We start from the raw sequence: 17,028 nt of genomic DNA, 5'->3' as shown, positions 1-17,028 counted from the left end.
AGGTGCGCTCTCTCGCCGTCTATAGTACACTCTGCGCCGCTGTTATAATTGGCCGACTTTATATTTCTAGAGTTTTAAATTTAAATAGTTTTTTTTTTTACCGCGGAGAAAAATACAAACCTGTTTGGATATTATACCCGTTGCTACGTGACAACCACCACGTACGCCCAACAGGTATTACTATATCGTTTTATATTTTTATGCTGTCTGGCCCAGAAAGTAGGCTACTACCGGCCTTACCACATTCTTCAAGGAAATGTTGTTATTTTCTACTTGAATGATTACAAAAAAAAGATAATTGATGCCCAAATAACCGGCTGCTAATAGCCTCGAGCAAATTGTTCTATTATATAACCCTGCGGGCCTATTTCTATTGGAATGATATGGACTATTATCGGGTCTTATACTTGCATTTATTTATTTTTGGTAGGTGGGGTGGGGTGTTACAGCATTGCATTTTCAACAAGTTGAAATATGCAAAATTTAGTTTCAGTCTGATATTACGCAACATAGCATTTGTGGTCTTTTCTATACCCTTTTTTCCGTTTTCTTTGTCGACGACATTGATGTCACATGTAAAACGCGCTATGACAGATATCAGTTCATCACTGTCTGTCCACTAGTGACTACAGATTATATCTGTGTCTCATTCTCAATAGCAATTAGCAATTAAATTTAAGAGATAGGGTAATTCTTTTAAGTCCCCTATTATTATTCATATCCCCAAATCATTAATTACATTTGATTTGTTTATTTTTATGTGTATATTTATTTTTTAAATGAAATAAAAACTGTTTTGTCAATATAGCCATTTATTGTATCATCTTTTTTCAGATCCTTATCCATCCATGGCTTCCAAACAAACACAAGACCGGGAGGAGATGACTCTAGACAATCCTGAGACAATTTATACCATTATGCAAGCTGCCGACAAAATCGACGAAGCGGCTTCTTCCTTAATAAAAGCAGCGGCGGATATCCGTAAAGTATTCGAGCATCTCATAGTTCCAATCCCACCTATTGCTGAATTGGAACCACCGTCATCTCCGCCTCAGCAGCCGAATCTAGATCTGGCCTTAGCTGAGATGTCATTGGGAACTAACAATTGACGGCATCGTGAACCAAAGGTAAGCCAGCACATCTTTTCAAATTGAATTGTTTTCAGCCTTATAATTGTTTGTAATTTAACCTGATAGTTGTATTTTCAATTTTTTTCCAGATTAAGGAGAGAGTAAAAATGAGGAGGCCATCATCCCATCAATAAGGAATGCAGCTCATTGAGAAAAAAATTAATTTTTCGTTCAAATGATTTTTACTTGTTTTTCTCTTTAAGTCTGAGTTAATTAAAAAATACAAGAATTACAAATGAAATATTGACTTTTTGTTGTTTTTGTCTTCCATTCGTATTCTTTACGAGTTTTGCGCTGGGATGGTTTGCGCTCTAGGGTATTATTAACCTTCGCCATATAATTCAATAACATACCTGCGGTAATATAGCTACATTAAATTCCTTCTTCATTGGAAACGGATTAACGCGCAGTTGTGTAAATAAAAAGGATCAACTTATTTGGTCTTTTCTCGTTTCAATCTTTGTCATTTTCTTCTCGACCAGCATTGTGTAACATGCTGTCTCGAGTTGTCTCCGAATCTTTTTAAAAATTGTCGCTATTTTTCAGTTATTAAAAGATGCCTTCAGTGAACAGTGTAAGTTCTCTCTTACAACTCAGCGTAGCCCACATTGTTACTAGAATTGAAAATTTTGATTTACAAACTCATTCAACGACGAATAGTGTTATGGGAGAATTAGGGAACCTTTTCCACCAATTGCGTAAGTTGGAAAAAATCTTCTATTATATTTTGGTATTTATTTGTTATTCTCTCTATAGCTTCAAGTCTTTGGGAGCAAGTAATCCTCAACGCCACAAACGGTATCGATCGTCCAGAAGCATTTGTTCTTGAATATCTGATAAGCACACATCTCAAATTCGCAAGATTTCATGTTTACAGCGAGGGATACTTGACTGTTTTCCCCCGGTTCGAAAATTTGATTTCTTTAGTCTTGCGATATACTGCAGCGGATAGCAATTGCTTACGTGAATTGGGGATTCATTGCAAAAATTTAAGGTATGTAAAATCCATTTATCTGATGCATACAATAATAAATTCCTTTCGTTTTCTAATTGTTTTATTATGGACAGGATATTGGATGTTTTCAATTGTCGGTATGTCACAGACACAGGAGTTCAATTATTGTGTTTCAATTCATACGATAATCTTGTTTTGAAACCCACCGCGTTGTGTAACACCCTCCATCATTTGCTGATGTACTTTACTAGTGTTACAAAACGAGGAGCTCTATTGGCCATAGAAAATCTAACAGCGTTAAAACACCTTCATCACGAAAGTACCTTTGAAGTCTTGGTAGAATTAATGAAGACGGGGTGGGATCGAAATTTATTGAAAATTTCCGATTCATTTTCTGAATTCCATCTCTCATTAGGCTATTTCACTCCATACATACAAGGTAGTCTGGGACAAGTGGTGCAGCTCATTCCATCGCTTACCGGTGTCGTCATTTGTGTCACGAAGGGGTTAAATGACACTGATCTTTTAAGCTTGTTGTCGTTAACAAACCTAAAAAAATTTCATTTGAAACATCCTTCAGAAGCTGAAGACCAAAATCAAGAATTTGAAATCACTTTCAAGGGTGGTGTGGTTCCCCTATTGAGAAAGTTTGGACATTGTTTAGAGTCTCTTAACATTACTTTTTTTACTGTCATCGATATCTGGACCGTCTTTAAGTTTTGTCCTAATTTAATTTTTTTCTTTTTTGAAAGTCATTGCGATAGCGTTACGGTCTTACCTGAGAGCGAGATAGCCCTGTACCGCAATAATAAAGAAAAGCGGTTGATTTTGAAGAATCTTGCTGTGCTAGTTTTTGGTTACGATACTTCGCCCAAAATCCTTCATTTTCTATTTTCTTTTCCTGCATTAATAGAAATTGAAATTAACTCCTGTGAAGCGCTCACTGACGAAGTTTTACAGAGTGCCGTAAGCAGAAACGAATTTAAGAACGTAATGATTTTTAATTTATTATTTTGCCATCATGTCACCAAACGAGGTATAGATGCATTGATGACGAATCGCAATTGTGTCGAAAAACTCCGTATAAAATCCTGCGATAATTTGACGCACGAAAATGTTTACGAGTGGCATTTGCAAGCAATAAAATTAAATTGGAATTTAAACATACATTACAGAACATATTATTTAAACAAGTATTATTGCTCCAATAAAATAGACTGTTTGAAGTATGTTTAGTCAAAACACATGTATGCCTCTATCGATTTAATATACTCATTCTTATATTCATCCAGCATCATATTATATACATTCGTCTTAATTTCTGATCTGCAGTTGCCTATCGACTACCAAAATTCTTTTTGTTATTACGAGTTTTTCTCTTGCTTGCGCTTTAGGGCATTAACCTTCGCCATATAGTTCCATAACATACCTAAGAGAATATAACTATTGTACATTTAATTCCTCCTTCATTGGAAACGGATTAACGGTTGTGCAAATAAATAAAAAGGATCAACTTCAAGGATCAATTTGGTCTTTTCTCGTTTCAATCTTGTCATTTGCTTCTCGACCAGCATTGTGTAACATGCTGTTTCCGAGTTGTCTCCTAATCTTTTTTAAAATTGTCGCTATTTTTCAGTTATTAAAAGATGCCTTCAGTGAACAGTGTAAGTTCTCTCCTACAACTCAGCGTAGCCCACATTGTTACTAGAATCGTAAATTTGGATACCCAAGCAAATTCAACGGCGAATATTTGTGTTATGGGAGAATTAGGGAACCTTTTCCATCAATTGCGTAAGTTGAATAAAAAAGATAACGTTTTTGATAACATCAAATCTCATCCTGATTACATTTAAGTATTATTTCGTTATTCTCTCGATAGCTTCAAGTCTTTTGGAGCAAGTGATAATCGCCTATGCCGCAAACGGTATCGATCGTCCAGAAGCATTTATTCTTGAATATCTAATAAGCAAACATCTCAGATTCGCAAGATTTCATGTTTACAGCGAGGGATACTTGACTGTTTTCCCCCGGTTCGAAAAGTTGATTTCTTTAATTTTGCGATTTTCTGAAGCGGGGAACAATTGCTTACGTGAATTGGGGATTCATTGCAAAAACTTGAGGTATGCAAAATTCACTCGTGTTTTTACAAATTCTGATCGCGTTTTCTAATTGTTTTGATTTAACAGGATATTGGATGTTTACCGATGTCGGTCTATCACAGATAGAGGAGTTCAATTACTGTGTTACAATTTTTTGAAACCCAACGCCTTATGTAACACACTACAGCATTTGATGATGTACTCTACTAGTGTTACCAAACGAGGAACTCGATTCGCCATAAACAATCTAACCGCGTTAAAAAATCTGTATCATGAAAGTACCTTTGAAGTTGTGGTAGAAATAATTCAGACGGGTAGGTCTCTTATGCAGGATTCATTTTCTTATGTTCATCTCTCGTTAGGTAACTTCACTCCGTACATACAAGGTATTCTGGGACAAGTGGTGCAGCTCATTCCATCGCTTACTTGTGTCGTCCTTTGCGTCACGAAGGGGTTAAATGACACGGAACTTTTAAGCTTGTTGTCTTTAAAAAATCTAAGAACCTTTCGATTAGTTCCTTATTCAGAAGTTGAAGAACAAAATCAAGAATTTGAAATCACTTTCAAGGGTGGTGTGGTTCCCCTATTGAGAAAGTTTGGACATTTTTTAGAGTCTCTTGACATTTCTTTTTTTACTGTCATCGATATTTGGACCGTCTTCAAATTTTGTCCTAATTTAATTCGTTTCTGGTTTAATAGTCACTGCGATAGCGTTACGGTCTTATCTGAGAGCGAGATAGCCCTGTACCTCAATAATGAAGAAAAGCGGTTAATTTTGAAGAATCTTGATGGGCTCTTTTGTGGTTACAATACTTCGCCCGAAATCCTTCATTTTCTATTGTCTTTTCCTGCATTAAATGAAATTCACATTAATTCCTGTGATGCGCTTACCGACGAATTTTTACAGAGTGCCATAAGCTGTCACAAATTTAAGAACGTAAAGAAATTTGATTTATCATTTTGTAATTATGTCACTAAACGAGGTATAGATGCATTGATGACGAATCGCAATTGTGTCGAAGAAATTCGTATAAAATCCTGCGATAATTTGACGCACGAAAATGTTTACGAGTGGCACTTGCAAGCCAAAAAAAATAATTGGAAATTTAATATACTTTACAAAGATTCTGATTTTGACAAGTACTATTGCTCCAATAAAAAAGACTACTGTTTGAAGTATGTTTAGTCAAAATACATGTGGCTCTCTGTTCTCTGTCGATTTAATGTCCATTCTTATATTTATCCATATTTTGTGTTCGTTCTTACCCTACTCGGGTACATTTAAATAGCTGACAAGGACTCCATTTGAAAATTAGAATGGACCAACACTTTTTCGCTTCGCGGCAGCGATTCGTAGGTTGTAACCATCATCAAGGTAATAAATATCTGATAAATCGACAGCCAAAATTCATTTAGAATGATACATCAGACTATTATAATATCGCTTAGATGTTGTCTGCTGGCCCAAAAAGTACTACCGGTCTTACCACATTCTTCAAAGAATTTTTGTTATTTGTTTACTTGAATGAATTTTTTTTTTGTACAGATAATTGATGCCCAAAAAACCGGCTGCTGGCTATAGCCTCGAGCAAACTATTCTATTATATACCCTGGACCTATATATTCCTACTGAAATGATGTGGAGTCGGAAGTCTATAAGGCATCCATTGACTAAACTTCATTCTCGAGAGTGAAGACGGAACTTCAATTTCAATAGTGCACCCTTCCCCCCGTTGTTGTTGTCGAGTTGTTGTGGTGTTTGGATGATAGAGAAGAGACGACGGGCCTTTAATCAATTGTTTGGGCAGCATCAAATATGTGAGGACTTGATTTCATCACTATATATAGGGCGTGGTCACGCGTTTTGGATAATGATCACTTCTCCTCTTTGTGTTCGTCACTTGCATATTCCAGATCCACCCGGTTTCTTGTTCGATTATCCCGACGAGTTTATTCTTATCAAAGTCTAAAAAAACAAAAAAAATTGTATTCCGGTTTTGATTCCTTCTTAACCAGTTGTCTGTCGAAATCTTTTGTTTCTCCCAATTTTTTCCAGTTGACCAAATGTCCATGTAGTTTGTTCGACATTCGTTGTCTGACGACGACGACTAATACCAAAAATTCATTTAGAATTATACAGGCAGTAGGAATGTCGCCGAACATCGTCCATAATGATTCCTATACAACGGACCGCACCAACTCGTTTGGTCACGACATATCACCTGCCAGAGTTGAAGCAATTCGAGCGCCCAAATTGAAAATGAAAATCGTTGCATCGCCGATAGCGTCAAATGAAATTGTTAGCCTCTCCGACCAAAAACCTCTTGATCCACCCCACGAATACATTAACCTGTAGGGTTTTACCTTTTTAAATTGCCTGTTTTATTTAGACCTTTTGAGCTGCACAGCTGTCTGTGAAAGGAAAACAAAAAAAGGCAACTCTATAGTATAGTCGACGAAAAATATAAAACAAGATGGATATTCCAGCCAGTTATTTCAGCAATCTGGTTCTTCCAGCAGCAACAGCAGCAGAGAAACGCCTCCATTCATCCCATGTTTCCACCTCTTTTTCCACCGAAAACAAGTAGTACTGGAAACCCCCCTCATCACTACAACACAAAAGTTTTGATTTGATATAAAAGGTCATCGTCTGTGATGGCCAGTTGCAGTTGCTGGTTGCCAGTCAGACAGAGTGGACGTATCCAGTTTCTATTAAGTTGTTCAACACAAACTCTTTTATGTGTCAGTGCATCCGTGGTGTCGATGAGTGACTAGAACCAACAATCGATTGGATTTGAATTTTCGAACCGCCAACATTTCGCGCCAATGATTCAAAAATCGGAAAGCAAACGGCGGACAACTTTATTAGAAGAAGGAATTTTACTACAATAGACACATTTGTCCGAAATCAACAATAATTTCGCCATGATAACTTTAGCGCAAATGTTCGGGCCTCTAAGTCTGTGGGCTTCGTTACCTTCGTTCCTTCTCTATTACCTATTTTACAGCACGTTTGATCACAACGACCCGGAGGGACCAGTCAAAGACACAAAGGTACGTACATGTCTGTGATGTTTCATGTTCATTTTTTATTTTTGCGCGCACGATACCGATTCATTCGACATGGTTATTATATTAAGCAAAACCCAACTACTGCTGCTGCTGCAACAAGACGAAAAAAAAACTGGTTATTCTCATTTGAATTTCAAAGTAAAGAAATCCCGTTAATTTTTGCTATCGACCTTCTTTTTTTCTTTTTTTACCTCCCAGGGGTGAGACTTGATTTTGGGTAAAATATTTGGCTCATTTCCAGCAGTGTTAGATCAAGGGAGGGAAGACAAAAAAAAATCTGATGTACATTTGCACGTCCTGCAGCTAAATATTTAACCTCATTCCTCATCACGTATACGGTTTTTTTTCCTTTCTGCATTTAACTCATTTACCTGTTGGGAGGCGTTCATATAGAAGATATATAATTATGCGCTTTCAATTATAGAGGCAAAAAAAAGTTAAGACTTCGTTATCAAATGTAAATTATTGAAGCTATCTTATAAGTTATAACGGTCATTCACGGCTGTTCCGTGTTACTATTGGGTCGATTGTGCTCACGTCGAGAGTTATTTTGATATCATCCACCGCAGGTGTTCCAGACGGAATACGATTTCATCATCATCGGTGCCGGTTCGGCTGGTGCCGTTGTGGCCAATAGGCTTTCGGAGATATCCAACTGGAGAGTGTTGATACTGGAAGCGGGCGGAGATGAAACCTTCTTCTCCGACATCCCAGGCGCCGTCCAGTTTCTCCAGCGCACCGACATCGACTGGCAGTACAGAACGGTGACTCAATCGGGAGCCTGTCTGGCTTTCAACGATAACAAGTAAAATTCCCACACAGAGAAAACAAACAAAACAATTAAATTCATTGATAAAAGTAAATGACATTAAACCCTTTCTTGGTATACAGGTGCAACTGGCCGAGAGGGAAAATCCTGGGCGGATCGTCCGTCCTAAATTACATGTTGTACGTCAGAGGGAACAAACGAGACTACGACTCCTGGGCTGTGGATAACCCCGGATGGTCCTACGACGATGTTCTGCCTTATTTCATCAAGTCGGAAGACAACCGAAATCCTTACATTGCCGCCAACAAGAAATATCACGGAACTGGCGGCTATCTGACCGTCCAGGAGCCGTCGTACACTACGCCAATGCTCAACGCTTTCATCGAAGGCGGTGTCGAAATGGGTTACGAAAACAACGACGGCAATGCGGAAATACAGACAGGTACTATTACATGTTCCCATCTATATAAAATTCAATTATGCAATTAAAGATTCATTATTATGGGAATTAAAGGTTTCATGAAAGCTCAGGCGACAGTCCGACGAGGATCGAGATGCTCGACGAGCAAAGCTTTCATCCGCCCGGTCCGCAACCGGCGGAATTTCTTCATTTCGAAACATTCGCATGTCCACAAGATCGTCATCGATCCGAACACCAAACAGGCCACCGCCGTCCGTTTCGAGAAGAAGGGGCGAGTTTACGAAGTGAAAGCCAACAAGGAGATTATCTTGTCGGCCGGATCGGTCAACAGCCCTCAAATATTGATGTTGAGCGGAGTCGGCCCTGCGGATCACCTCAAATCGCTGGGCATTCCGTTGATGGCTGATCTGTCAGTGGGAGATAATCTTCAGGATCACATCGCCCTTGGTGGCATGGTGTTTACTATCGACAAAGTAAGTCTCTGTAGGAAATCAATTAAAATTTAAACTTATGCGGAAACTTACGGATTTTATTTCCAGCCTTTCGGTTTCCTGGATTTCCGTTATTTCACGTTTCCGACGTTACTTAATTGGACCATCAACAAATCGGGGCCTTTGTCGTCGCTGGGCGGATGCGAGGGCCTGGCTTGGGTCAACACAAGATACGCCGATGCGGCCGGCGATTTTCCCGACATTGAATTTCACTTTGTCGCCGGAGCACCGCCGTCCGACGGCGGAAATGTCATCCGCTACAATCAGGGCGTCAGAGATGATATTTGGGACGAGTATTACAAGCCGCTGGAGAACAAGGACGCCTGGCAATTGATCCCCATGTTATTACGCCCGCAATCGACGGGAACTATCCGGCTGGCCTCCAACGATCCGTACGCGGCTCCGCTTATCGATCCGCAGTATTTCAGCAATGAACAGGACCTCAACGTTCTCATCGAGGGCACTAAAATCGCCTTGGCGCTGAGCAAAACCAACGCCTTCCAGAAAATGGGGACGAGATTTTACAATAAAATCTTCCCCGGATGTAAAAGCCACACTCCGTGGACGGACGCCTATTGGGGCTGTTTCATCCGCCACTATTCTTCGACCATTTATCATCCGGCTGGAACTTGCAAGATGGGCAAGGCTGGGGATCCATCAGCCGTCGTTGATGCTCGATTGAGAGTCTACGGAATCAAAGGATTGCGGGTGGTCGACTGTTCCATCATGCCAAACGTCGTATCCGGCAATACCAACGCTCCAGCGGTAAATAACTAAACAAACATTTTGAAAATACTACATATCCTTTAAATATATTTATTTATTGCTGGTATAGATAATGATTGGAGAGAAAGCGTCTGACTTGATCAAAGAAGATTGGCTTGTGCAAAGGAGTGACGAAACGGTTTCCCAGCAGCTCAACGGCTCACTACCAATTGATGTCAACAAATTCAGTGCCAAAAAGAAGAAAGAGTTGTTGGAAAAAGAGACTCTGACATTTTCCACACAGTCCGATTCATTGAGTTGAATTCCTAGCTCATCCATCATGTCAAATTCTCAATTATTTATTGAAAATAAACTTTGTTGTATATTTCTATGCTGTCGGGATGATGATAAACTTGCTGATGTTGGTCATCGGCGTTCGAATTCCGCTTCACTGATCCTGATGAATATGTAAATGCATGCAGTATACTATTTTATATGATTTAAAAAATAGACTGAAATCTGAAAAAAAAAGTTTGCTGATTTTAACTCGATTGATTCCGGATTGATTTTTATTCTTTCGCCCTTGCCCTAAATAAAAGGACCGACAAGATCAAATCGATCAACTATAATTGAAACTAGGCCTATATATATTTATCAAATGCCGCTCTAAATAATTTTATATGCCAATAAAATTTTGTCAAGCTAAATTTGGTGTTGAATTTTGACTTTTCTTCTGTGTATGGGATTTGATCAGGTTGAAATGCCGGAAGACTCTGTGCTGCGTCTTGATATGTGGACAAGTTTGGATGGGAAGGTCACACTGCTAAAGTTCCTGTTTTAGTGCTGACGACCATTTTGTTTTCTCTATCTGGACACTTTCAGCAGAGTTTCAGGTCTTGTTCACCACGCTTTATTGGACACTGTCCAGAAACGAAAATGTTTATGGGTCAATTTTCTTCATCCGTGGATTTCAAGATTTCTCCCGCATGACCCTCGTCATGGTTATTTCCTGATTACATCCATCCAGAAATAGAAATCATTTGAATATATGGTTGGCCAAACTTTGAACGGATGACGTTAATACGTGCTGAAAAGCACGTCCGATTTATATTCGGAGAAGAAAAGAAAACAAGTCCGAACAAGCCCTCTCGTCCGCTTCTTTCAGTTCAAAAAATTTCGTAATCAAATGAACAAATCAGCATTTCCAATTAACCGAGAGTCACGGTTCTTGTTTTTTGCAGAGATACCGCAGGCCATTAGGTAGCCCTTATAGACGAATAACTAATTCTGTTGAAATAATTTGAAATATTGCGTGTTTTATTTCTAAATATAAACGAAACCCTTTCGGGTTTTATAACGGACTCTTCAAAAGACAATCTAACAATTTCATGTGCTGCTGGTTACCTTTGACGTTAGATAAGCGGCTTTAGGTACATGTCAGATGGATTTTTTCAACAGCAGTCACAGTCTATTCCGCATTCCGATTCGCCCGGATTCGCCATTTCCATTTCTACAACAGCCAGCATATATTATCCTCGGACGCAACGGCCCTACTCCATTCTATATATATATAGTCTAAAGAGATTAATGTTTCAAATTATAAAAAGCTGGACGCATCAGGATGAATTTAGTTCCAACAGACTTATAGGAAACCCTATATAGAGGATAAAATTATCTCTACTTCCATTTACACGAGCTAGGCTAATGAGATAATTTTAAGGCGATGAAATTAAATGATGAGACTGAATTTAATCCTTTAATTCGATTTTTTGTTGAAACCGTTAAGTAGCTTATGCCATTCGACTGAACCTTCGAAAGGATTTATATATAACATTCTCGCGAAACAAATCCTTGACACTTTTACTACTAAGTTTAAGATTACTTAATATAGTTGAAAAGTATAATTCATAAAACATTCGGAATAAGGAGCTTATTAAAGTTTTGCTGTCGAATCTCAACTTTTCAAAACTATTCGACAGCCGCGTAGTGTGTGCGGAAATTCTGAGATTTGCGAAGTGCGCGGAGTGCGTCACTTTTTTAAAATCGATTCATTTCGTTTGGACTATAGCAGCTCGGAAAATGTTTCAATTGAGAAATTCCAACATTGTATTAAGCCACCTGTGTGTATATATAGTATATAGCGTCTATAAACTTCACCACAAAACCCTTATACACTACGAGCTGCATTGTTGAATTCTGCGTAATAACTGCGGGGTATATACACTTTCTGCAGCATTACAAAAGGCCTTTGTCATGTGAAGTTTGATAAACAACATGTCTTTCAAAAACCAGTTTAGACGCTCACGTACGCCACCCAGCAGTTTCTGGGTTATGGCGCATAACAAGTGCTGTGCTGCAAGAAATTTTCGCTGAGGGGAATAATTAATAACAACCGACCCGACAGCAACCCAGAAATGATATAATCCCCCCTATATACTTGATTCATTTTGGTTTCCAGCACCTGATCTCGTCCATCTATTCAAGAAATTTTTACTGATTTTTGTAGCTCCCTTAATTCTTATGAGACGTGAAAAGGTCAATGTAAAAACTGAAAGAAACCAGTTGTTGGTTCGAAGTCGGACCGATCGGACGTGATTATACTTTGTCCATCTCATTCCCTTGAGCGTTCAGAACTTTTAAAAACAAAAGAAGATGTCGTTGCTATTTCAGCAAATGTCACATCTCTTGGGAACCGCAAATCTTTGGGCGTCGTTAACGCCTGTCGTCCTCACCTATTTGTTCTACAGTACGTTTGACAGCAGTAATCCGGAGGGACGTGTGACCGACACTACCGTAATGACTGCTATTATTCATTTCTTTGATAAATTAGTTGACTTTTTAATAACCGTCTGTGATTCCCCCCTTTTGTTTTGCCTGTGTTATTCGTGAATTTAAATCTTGTTGATTATACTGTAATTCGGCTGTAATGGCAACAGCGAAATGTTTACACGGATGCGTACTGGAAGGAAATGTTTCGCCATGATGTATACGTCATGCTAAAAATTTGGAAAAATAATTTTAGAAACAGGTTTGATTCAAACAGGTTGAGTTAGATACCGTTATAATTTATAGTCAGCGTGTTGTTCGAGAAGATGTAAGAAATTTGTGAGGTTGACTGGCTCTATTCTAAGAAGTTCTGAAACATCGCTTGTCATTTACCCCCCAAAAAATTCGCACAGCTGAGATCATTTCCTTTGATCATGAGTTGGTGATTATTTAGAATAATCCTATGATGGTTTTTTTAAAGGAACTAAAATAGACACTGTGCGTTTCTCGTTTATACCTACCCTCACCTTTCGATGCCCAAAATAATTTACCGTTACAATTAAACCCTGTTTGACCAGTTGGAATCATAGTCTTCCGCTACGAAAGATAGCCCTATGCAATGAAACTTGAAATTTCTTCACATGTTTATTTTAGGAATTTTTAACCGAGTACGACTTCATCATCATTGGGGCCGGATCGTCCGGTTCCGTTGTGGCTAATAGGCTCACGGAAGTTTCCGAATGGAGTGTGTTGCTGCTGGAAGCTGGAGGAGACGAAACGATAGTGTCCGATATTCCGGCCACCGCATTTTACCTCCAGCGCACCGACATCGACTGGCAATACAAAACAGTGACACAAACTGGATCGTGCCTTGCATTTTATGACAACAAGTACAAATCAATTTTTAAAAATCAAAAAGGAATCTAATACTCAATTGAATTTTTTTTCTTTTCCGGAACAGATGCAACTGGCCAAGGGGGAAAATCCTGGGTGGATCATCCGTCCTTAATTACATGTTGTACGTCAGAGGAAACAAACGAGACTACGACTCTTGGGCTGTGGATAACCCCGGATGGTCCTACGACGATGTTCTGCCTTATTTCATCAAGTCGGAAGACAACCGGAATCCTTACATTGCTGCCAATACGAAATATCACGGAACGGGTGGCTATCAAACCGTCCAGGAACCTCCGTTTACCACCCCACTCGCCACCGCCTTTATTGAGGCTGGTGTGGAATTGGGCTACGAAAATCGCGACTGTAATGGTGAAAAGCAGACAGGTAACGAATAAAATACAAACTTGTCATTCCGAAATATTTTTGACGTTGTTGCAAAGGTTTTATGAAGTCTCAGGGAACGATCAGGAGGGGAAGCCGATGCTCGACGGCGAAAGCATTTCTCCGGCCCGTCCGCGATCGAACGAATTTGAAAATATCTATGAACTCACTAGTCCACAAAATTGTCATCGATCCGGATACTAAACAAGCCACAGCCGTTCGCTTTGAGAAAAACGGACAAGTATACGAAGTGCGAGCTAAAAAAGAAATTATTCTATCGGCGGGAGCAGTCAACAGCCCGCAAATATTGATGCTGAGCGGAGTCGGTCATGCGGAACACCTCAATTCGTTGAAAATCCCAGTGATAGCCGATCTACCAGTAGGAGATAATCTGCAAGATCACATTTCTCTGGGCGGCATGGTTTTCACCATTGATAAAGTAATTCTGACATTGTGGCATTTTGGGGTAAAACATTAAACCCAGGATAATTTAAGTTTATCTGGTAGACGTTTAGCATCATAGACTCGCGATACTTCACTATTCCGTCGATACTGAATTGGACTATCAACAGATCTGGACCATTAACGACGCTGGGTGGGGTCGAAGCCTTGGCGTGGGTTAATACAAGATACGCGGAAGCTTCCGGTGATTATCCAGACATCCAGTTTATGTTTGTCGGGGGTTCACCACCTTCTGATTACGGCACTATAATCAAGGAAAACAATGGAGTTAGAGATGACGTCTGGGAGCAGTATTATAAACCTCTTGAGGGCTTAGATACTTGGCAAGTCATTCCAAAGTTACTCCGTCCGCAATCGACGGGAACCATCCGGCTGGCCGCCAACGATCCATACGCCGCTCCCTTAATCGACCCGAAGTATTTCAGCGTGGAACAGGACCTCAACGTTCTCATTGAAGGATCTAAAATCGTCTTAGCTCTGAGCAAAACAAAAGCTTTCCAGGAAATGGGAACGAAGTTTTACGACAAGATTTTTCCAGGTTGTGAAGATAAAACTCCGTGGACGGATGATTATTGGGGCTGCTTCATCCGTCATTACTCTTCCACCATTTATCACGCGTCGTGCACCTGTAAAATGGGCAAAGAAGGAGATTCAACGGCCGTCGTCGATCCTACGCTTAAAGTGTATGGAATCAAAGGATTGCGGGTGGTCGACGCCTCCATCATGCCCAACATAGTATCTGGCAACACCAACGCTCCAGCGGTGGGTTTAATGTCGCAATCTCTTTGATCATTTTTAATGGCAAGGATTAATTATTATTCTCTCGAATACAGATTATGATTGGAGAGAAAGCCTCGGATTTGATTAAAGAGTCTTGGCCACGAAAAAAAAAGTATGATGACAAAACGGCTTTTAAGAAAAATAAAAAGGACGCATAACATACATTGCATAAAACGCCAAAAACCTTGAATCTTATGTAAAATTTCATGTTCCCTCCCCAGTCATCAGTAATAGAACGTCATTCACGAATCACTTTTAAAATACACTAATTAAGATTTTCCATTGATTTTCATTTCAAACATGGACTAATCGAGCCTTTTGCTTTAGGCAGGGGTATGGAGAGATACATTTGGTCTCCGGGCGGGGAAACGGCAGCATTGCATTTGCAAGAAGTTCGAAAGTACAAAAATGTTATCGAAACAAATTTTAATTTCAGTTCAGAATTGCGCAACACAGCTTTTGCACTTGTGATCTTTTGACATGCCCTTTATTTCACTTTTTTTTGTTGACATCAATGTCAGAAAAAGTATGACAAGTTGACAACAAATATGATTCTATCAACGGCTCTAGCGCTTATAGTGTTCATAATGGTATAATAGGTTAAGAGGTATAGGGGAGACGGGACCCACTTGGGACACCGGGCCATGTTGGACAGGGTCGGTAAAAATAGTAAACATGATTTAAAAAATCCAATTTTTTTATAGTTTATTCTTTGTAGTGTAATCATTAACTATAATAAATTTCATGAAAATCTCATGGTTATTTCCTGAGATATTCAAGAAATAAAAACACCCGGAAAAAAATCTAAAATTTTTCCCCCACTTACGGTGCCATTGTGCCTAAGTGTGACGGGTGAAATAAAATCTGCTCACATAAAAACATAGACTAGTCATTTGCCTACATTATTCACCCACATTTTTATTTGCAGTATGATAGTTTAGACGATATTCATATTAGTGGAGGACGGTCTCTGGGGCCATTTGGGACAGGGAAATTGTCCTATCTTAACGAGAGACTTCAGCGCCATCTACATTTTTTCCCATCTAAAAGTTGCAATTCTTTTTCTATAAGAAATCTTTTTCAGTTTTAAATATATCATTTCCAAATTTTTTTGGTGGGTTTAACTACATTAAGTTCTACATTTCCTTATTTTTTCATAGTTTTTATTTATCCTATCCCTCTTTTAATACCCTGTCTAGGCGTCTGTCCAATATTACTCCGGTCTGGTAAAAAAACACGAAAAAATTAAAATCTCAATAAGATACATATTTGAAAAAAATCATGGGTGTGTGGAAATTATTTCCGCGTGTTTTTGCAAAAAAATTTCTCTTTTGAGTAAGGGGATGGGAGATATGGGGGGAAAATCGGAGGTGTCCCAAGTGGGCCCGTTCTCCCCTACCTCCACTGGGCCCTTCCCGAATGGGCCCTATTACAGGACGTATGGCGCTAGTTGAAAGAGCAGTGAGACTAAAATTGGGAGAGATAGGAAATATTATCAATTCCGTTAAGTAGGAAATTAAATTTTTACAATAATTGTTTTTTTTATTGTTAGTAATAATTGTAGCAACACATTTCACTTTTTCATGTAATGATGTGTTAAATACCGTATTTAAAAAATGGAAATGTTGCGGTTTTCCAGCAACAGCTGGTTTGCTAGAGTTCGCGGAGGGTATAAAAAGGAAAAAGGGGAAAAAAATTCTGTGAACGAGCAGTTTAGCGAACGAGCATGTTTTAATGTTATTGATTCTCGATTCTGTCTTATTAAACAAATTTTAGTATTTTTTTAAAGATCTATCCCTTACTATCACTTGCTACTCCATTGGCCAATCCCAGATCCCCAGGAATACACAACCCAAATGATGACCATCTAGCGAACCGTGAAATGGTGGTCGCTATGAAGAATGCGGCATCCGAAATCGAAGCAGCAGCAACTTCTTTGAACAGAGCAGCGGCCTCCGCGTAGCATTCGGCCCGTGGGTTCGAGTACCGTTGGTGCCGACCAGACCAATTGCTCGACAGCCGTTGCCTCTGCTTCCACAAGAACAGGATCCCGTGGTCCCTCTCGAGGCCTTAACTGCGATGGTTGAGGCCATGTAAGAA

General features: G+C 39.3%; 2 protein-coding genes and 1 long non-coding RNA gene across 3 annotated transcripts; all 3 read left to right on the top strand.

The window, feature by feature from the left end:
• The first annotated feature begins 591 nt into the window (after positions 1-591).
• LOC124202342 lies at positions 592-1,368 on the top strand. The gene is made up of 3 exons (XR_006878046.1): positions 592-687; positions 835-1,127; positions 1,220-1,368. It is a non-coding gene; the product is annotated as an uncharacterized LOC124202342 (long non-coding RNA).
• Positions 1,369-6,839: 5,471 nt separating this feature from the next.
• On the top strand, positions 6,840-10,031 carry LOC124203168 (glucose dehydrogenase [FAD, quinone]-like). Its single transcript, XM_046599829.1, has 6 exons — positions 6,840-7,238; positions 7,826-8,061; positions 8,148-8,467; positions 8,540-8,919; positions 8,986-9,702; positions 9,773-10,031. The coding sequence occupies exons 1-6, from the start codon at positions 7,110-7,112 to the stop codon at positions 9,962-9,964; spliced, it is 1,974 nt and encodes a 657-aa protein (XP_046455785.1). The 5' UTR covers positions 6,840-7,109; the 3' UTR covers positions 9,965-10,031.
• A 2,157-nt stretch (positions 10,032-12,188) lies between these two features.
• LOC124203170 (glucose dehydrogenase [FAD, quinone]-like) lies at positions 12,189-15,206 on the top strand. The gene is made up of 6 exons (XM_046599832.1): positions 12,189-12,435; positions 13,063-13,298; positions 13,370-13,689; positions 13,746-14,125; positions 14,194-14,910; positions 14,982-15,206. Exons 1-6 carry the CDS (start codon positions 12,295-12,297, stop codon positions 15,084-15,086), a joined length of 1,899 nt encoding a protein of 632 aa, XP_046455788.1. The 5' UTR covers positions 12,189-12,294; the 3' UTR covers positions 15,087-15,206.
• The last annotated feature ends 1,822 nt before the right edge of the window (positions 15,207-17,028 follow it).

The sequence above is a fragment of the Daphnia pulex genome, chromosome 9, assembly GCF_021134715.1.
Source record: "Daphnia pulex isolate KAP4 chromosome 9, ASM2113471v1".
NCBI classification, from domain to species: Eukaryota; Metazoa; Arthropoda; class Branchiopoda; order Diplostraca; family Daphniidae; genus Daphnia; species Daphnia pulex.
The sequence above is the reverse complement of the archived record's forward strand: the minus strand, read 5'-3'. Positions and strand labels throughout refer to the sequence as shown.

Bases quoted from the DNA above. Each gene is read 5' to 3' on its own strand.
- LOC124203168 (XM_046599829.1), top strand. From the start codon at position 7,110: ATGATAACTTTAGCGCAAATGTTCGGGCCTCTAAGTCTGTGGGCTTCG. The intron at 7,239-7,825 runs GTACGTACATGT...CATCCACCGCAG, and splicing joins GACCAGTCAAAGACACAAAG to GTGTTCCAGACGGAATACGA. The intron at 8,468-8,539 runs GTACTATTACAT...TGGGAATTAAAG, and splicing joins CAATGCGGAAATACAGACAG to GTTTCATGAAAGCTCAGGCG.
- LOC124203170 (XM_046599832.1), top strand. From the start codon at position 12,295: ATGTCGTTGCTATTTCAGCAAATGTCACATCTCTTGGGAACCGCAAAT. The intron at 13,690-13,745 runs GTAACGAATAAA...GTTGTTGCAAAG, and splicing joins TAATGGTGAAAAGCAGACAG to GTTTTATGAAGTCTCAGGGA. The intron at 14,911-14,981 runs GTGGGTTTAATG...TCTCGAATACAG, and splicing joins GCAACACCAACGCTCCAGCG to ATTATGATTGGAGAGAAAGC.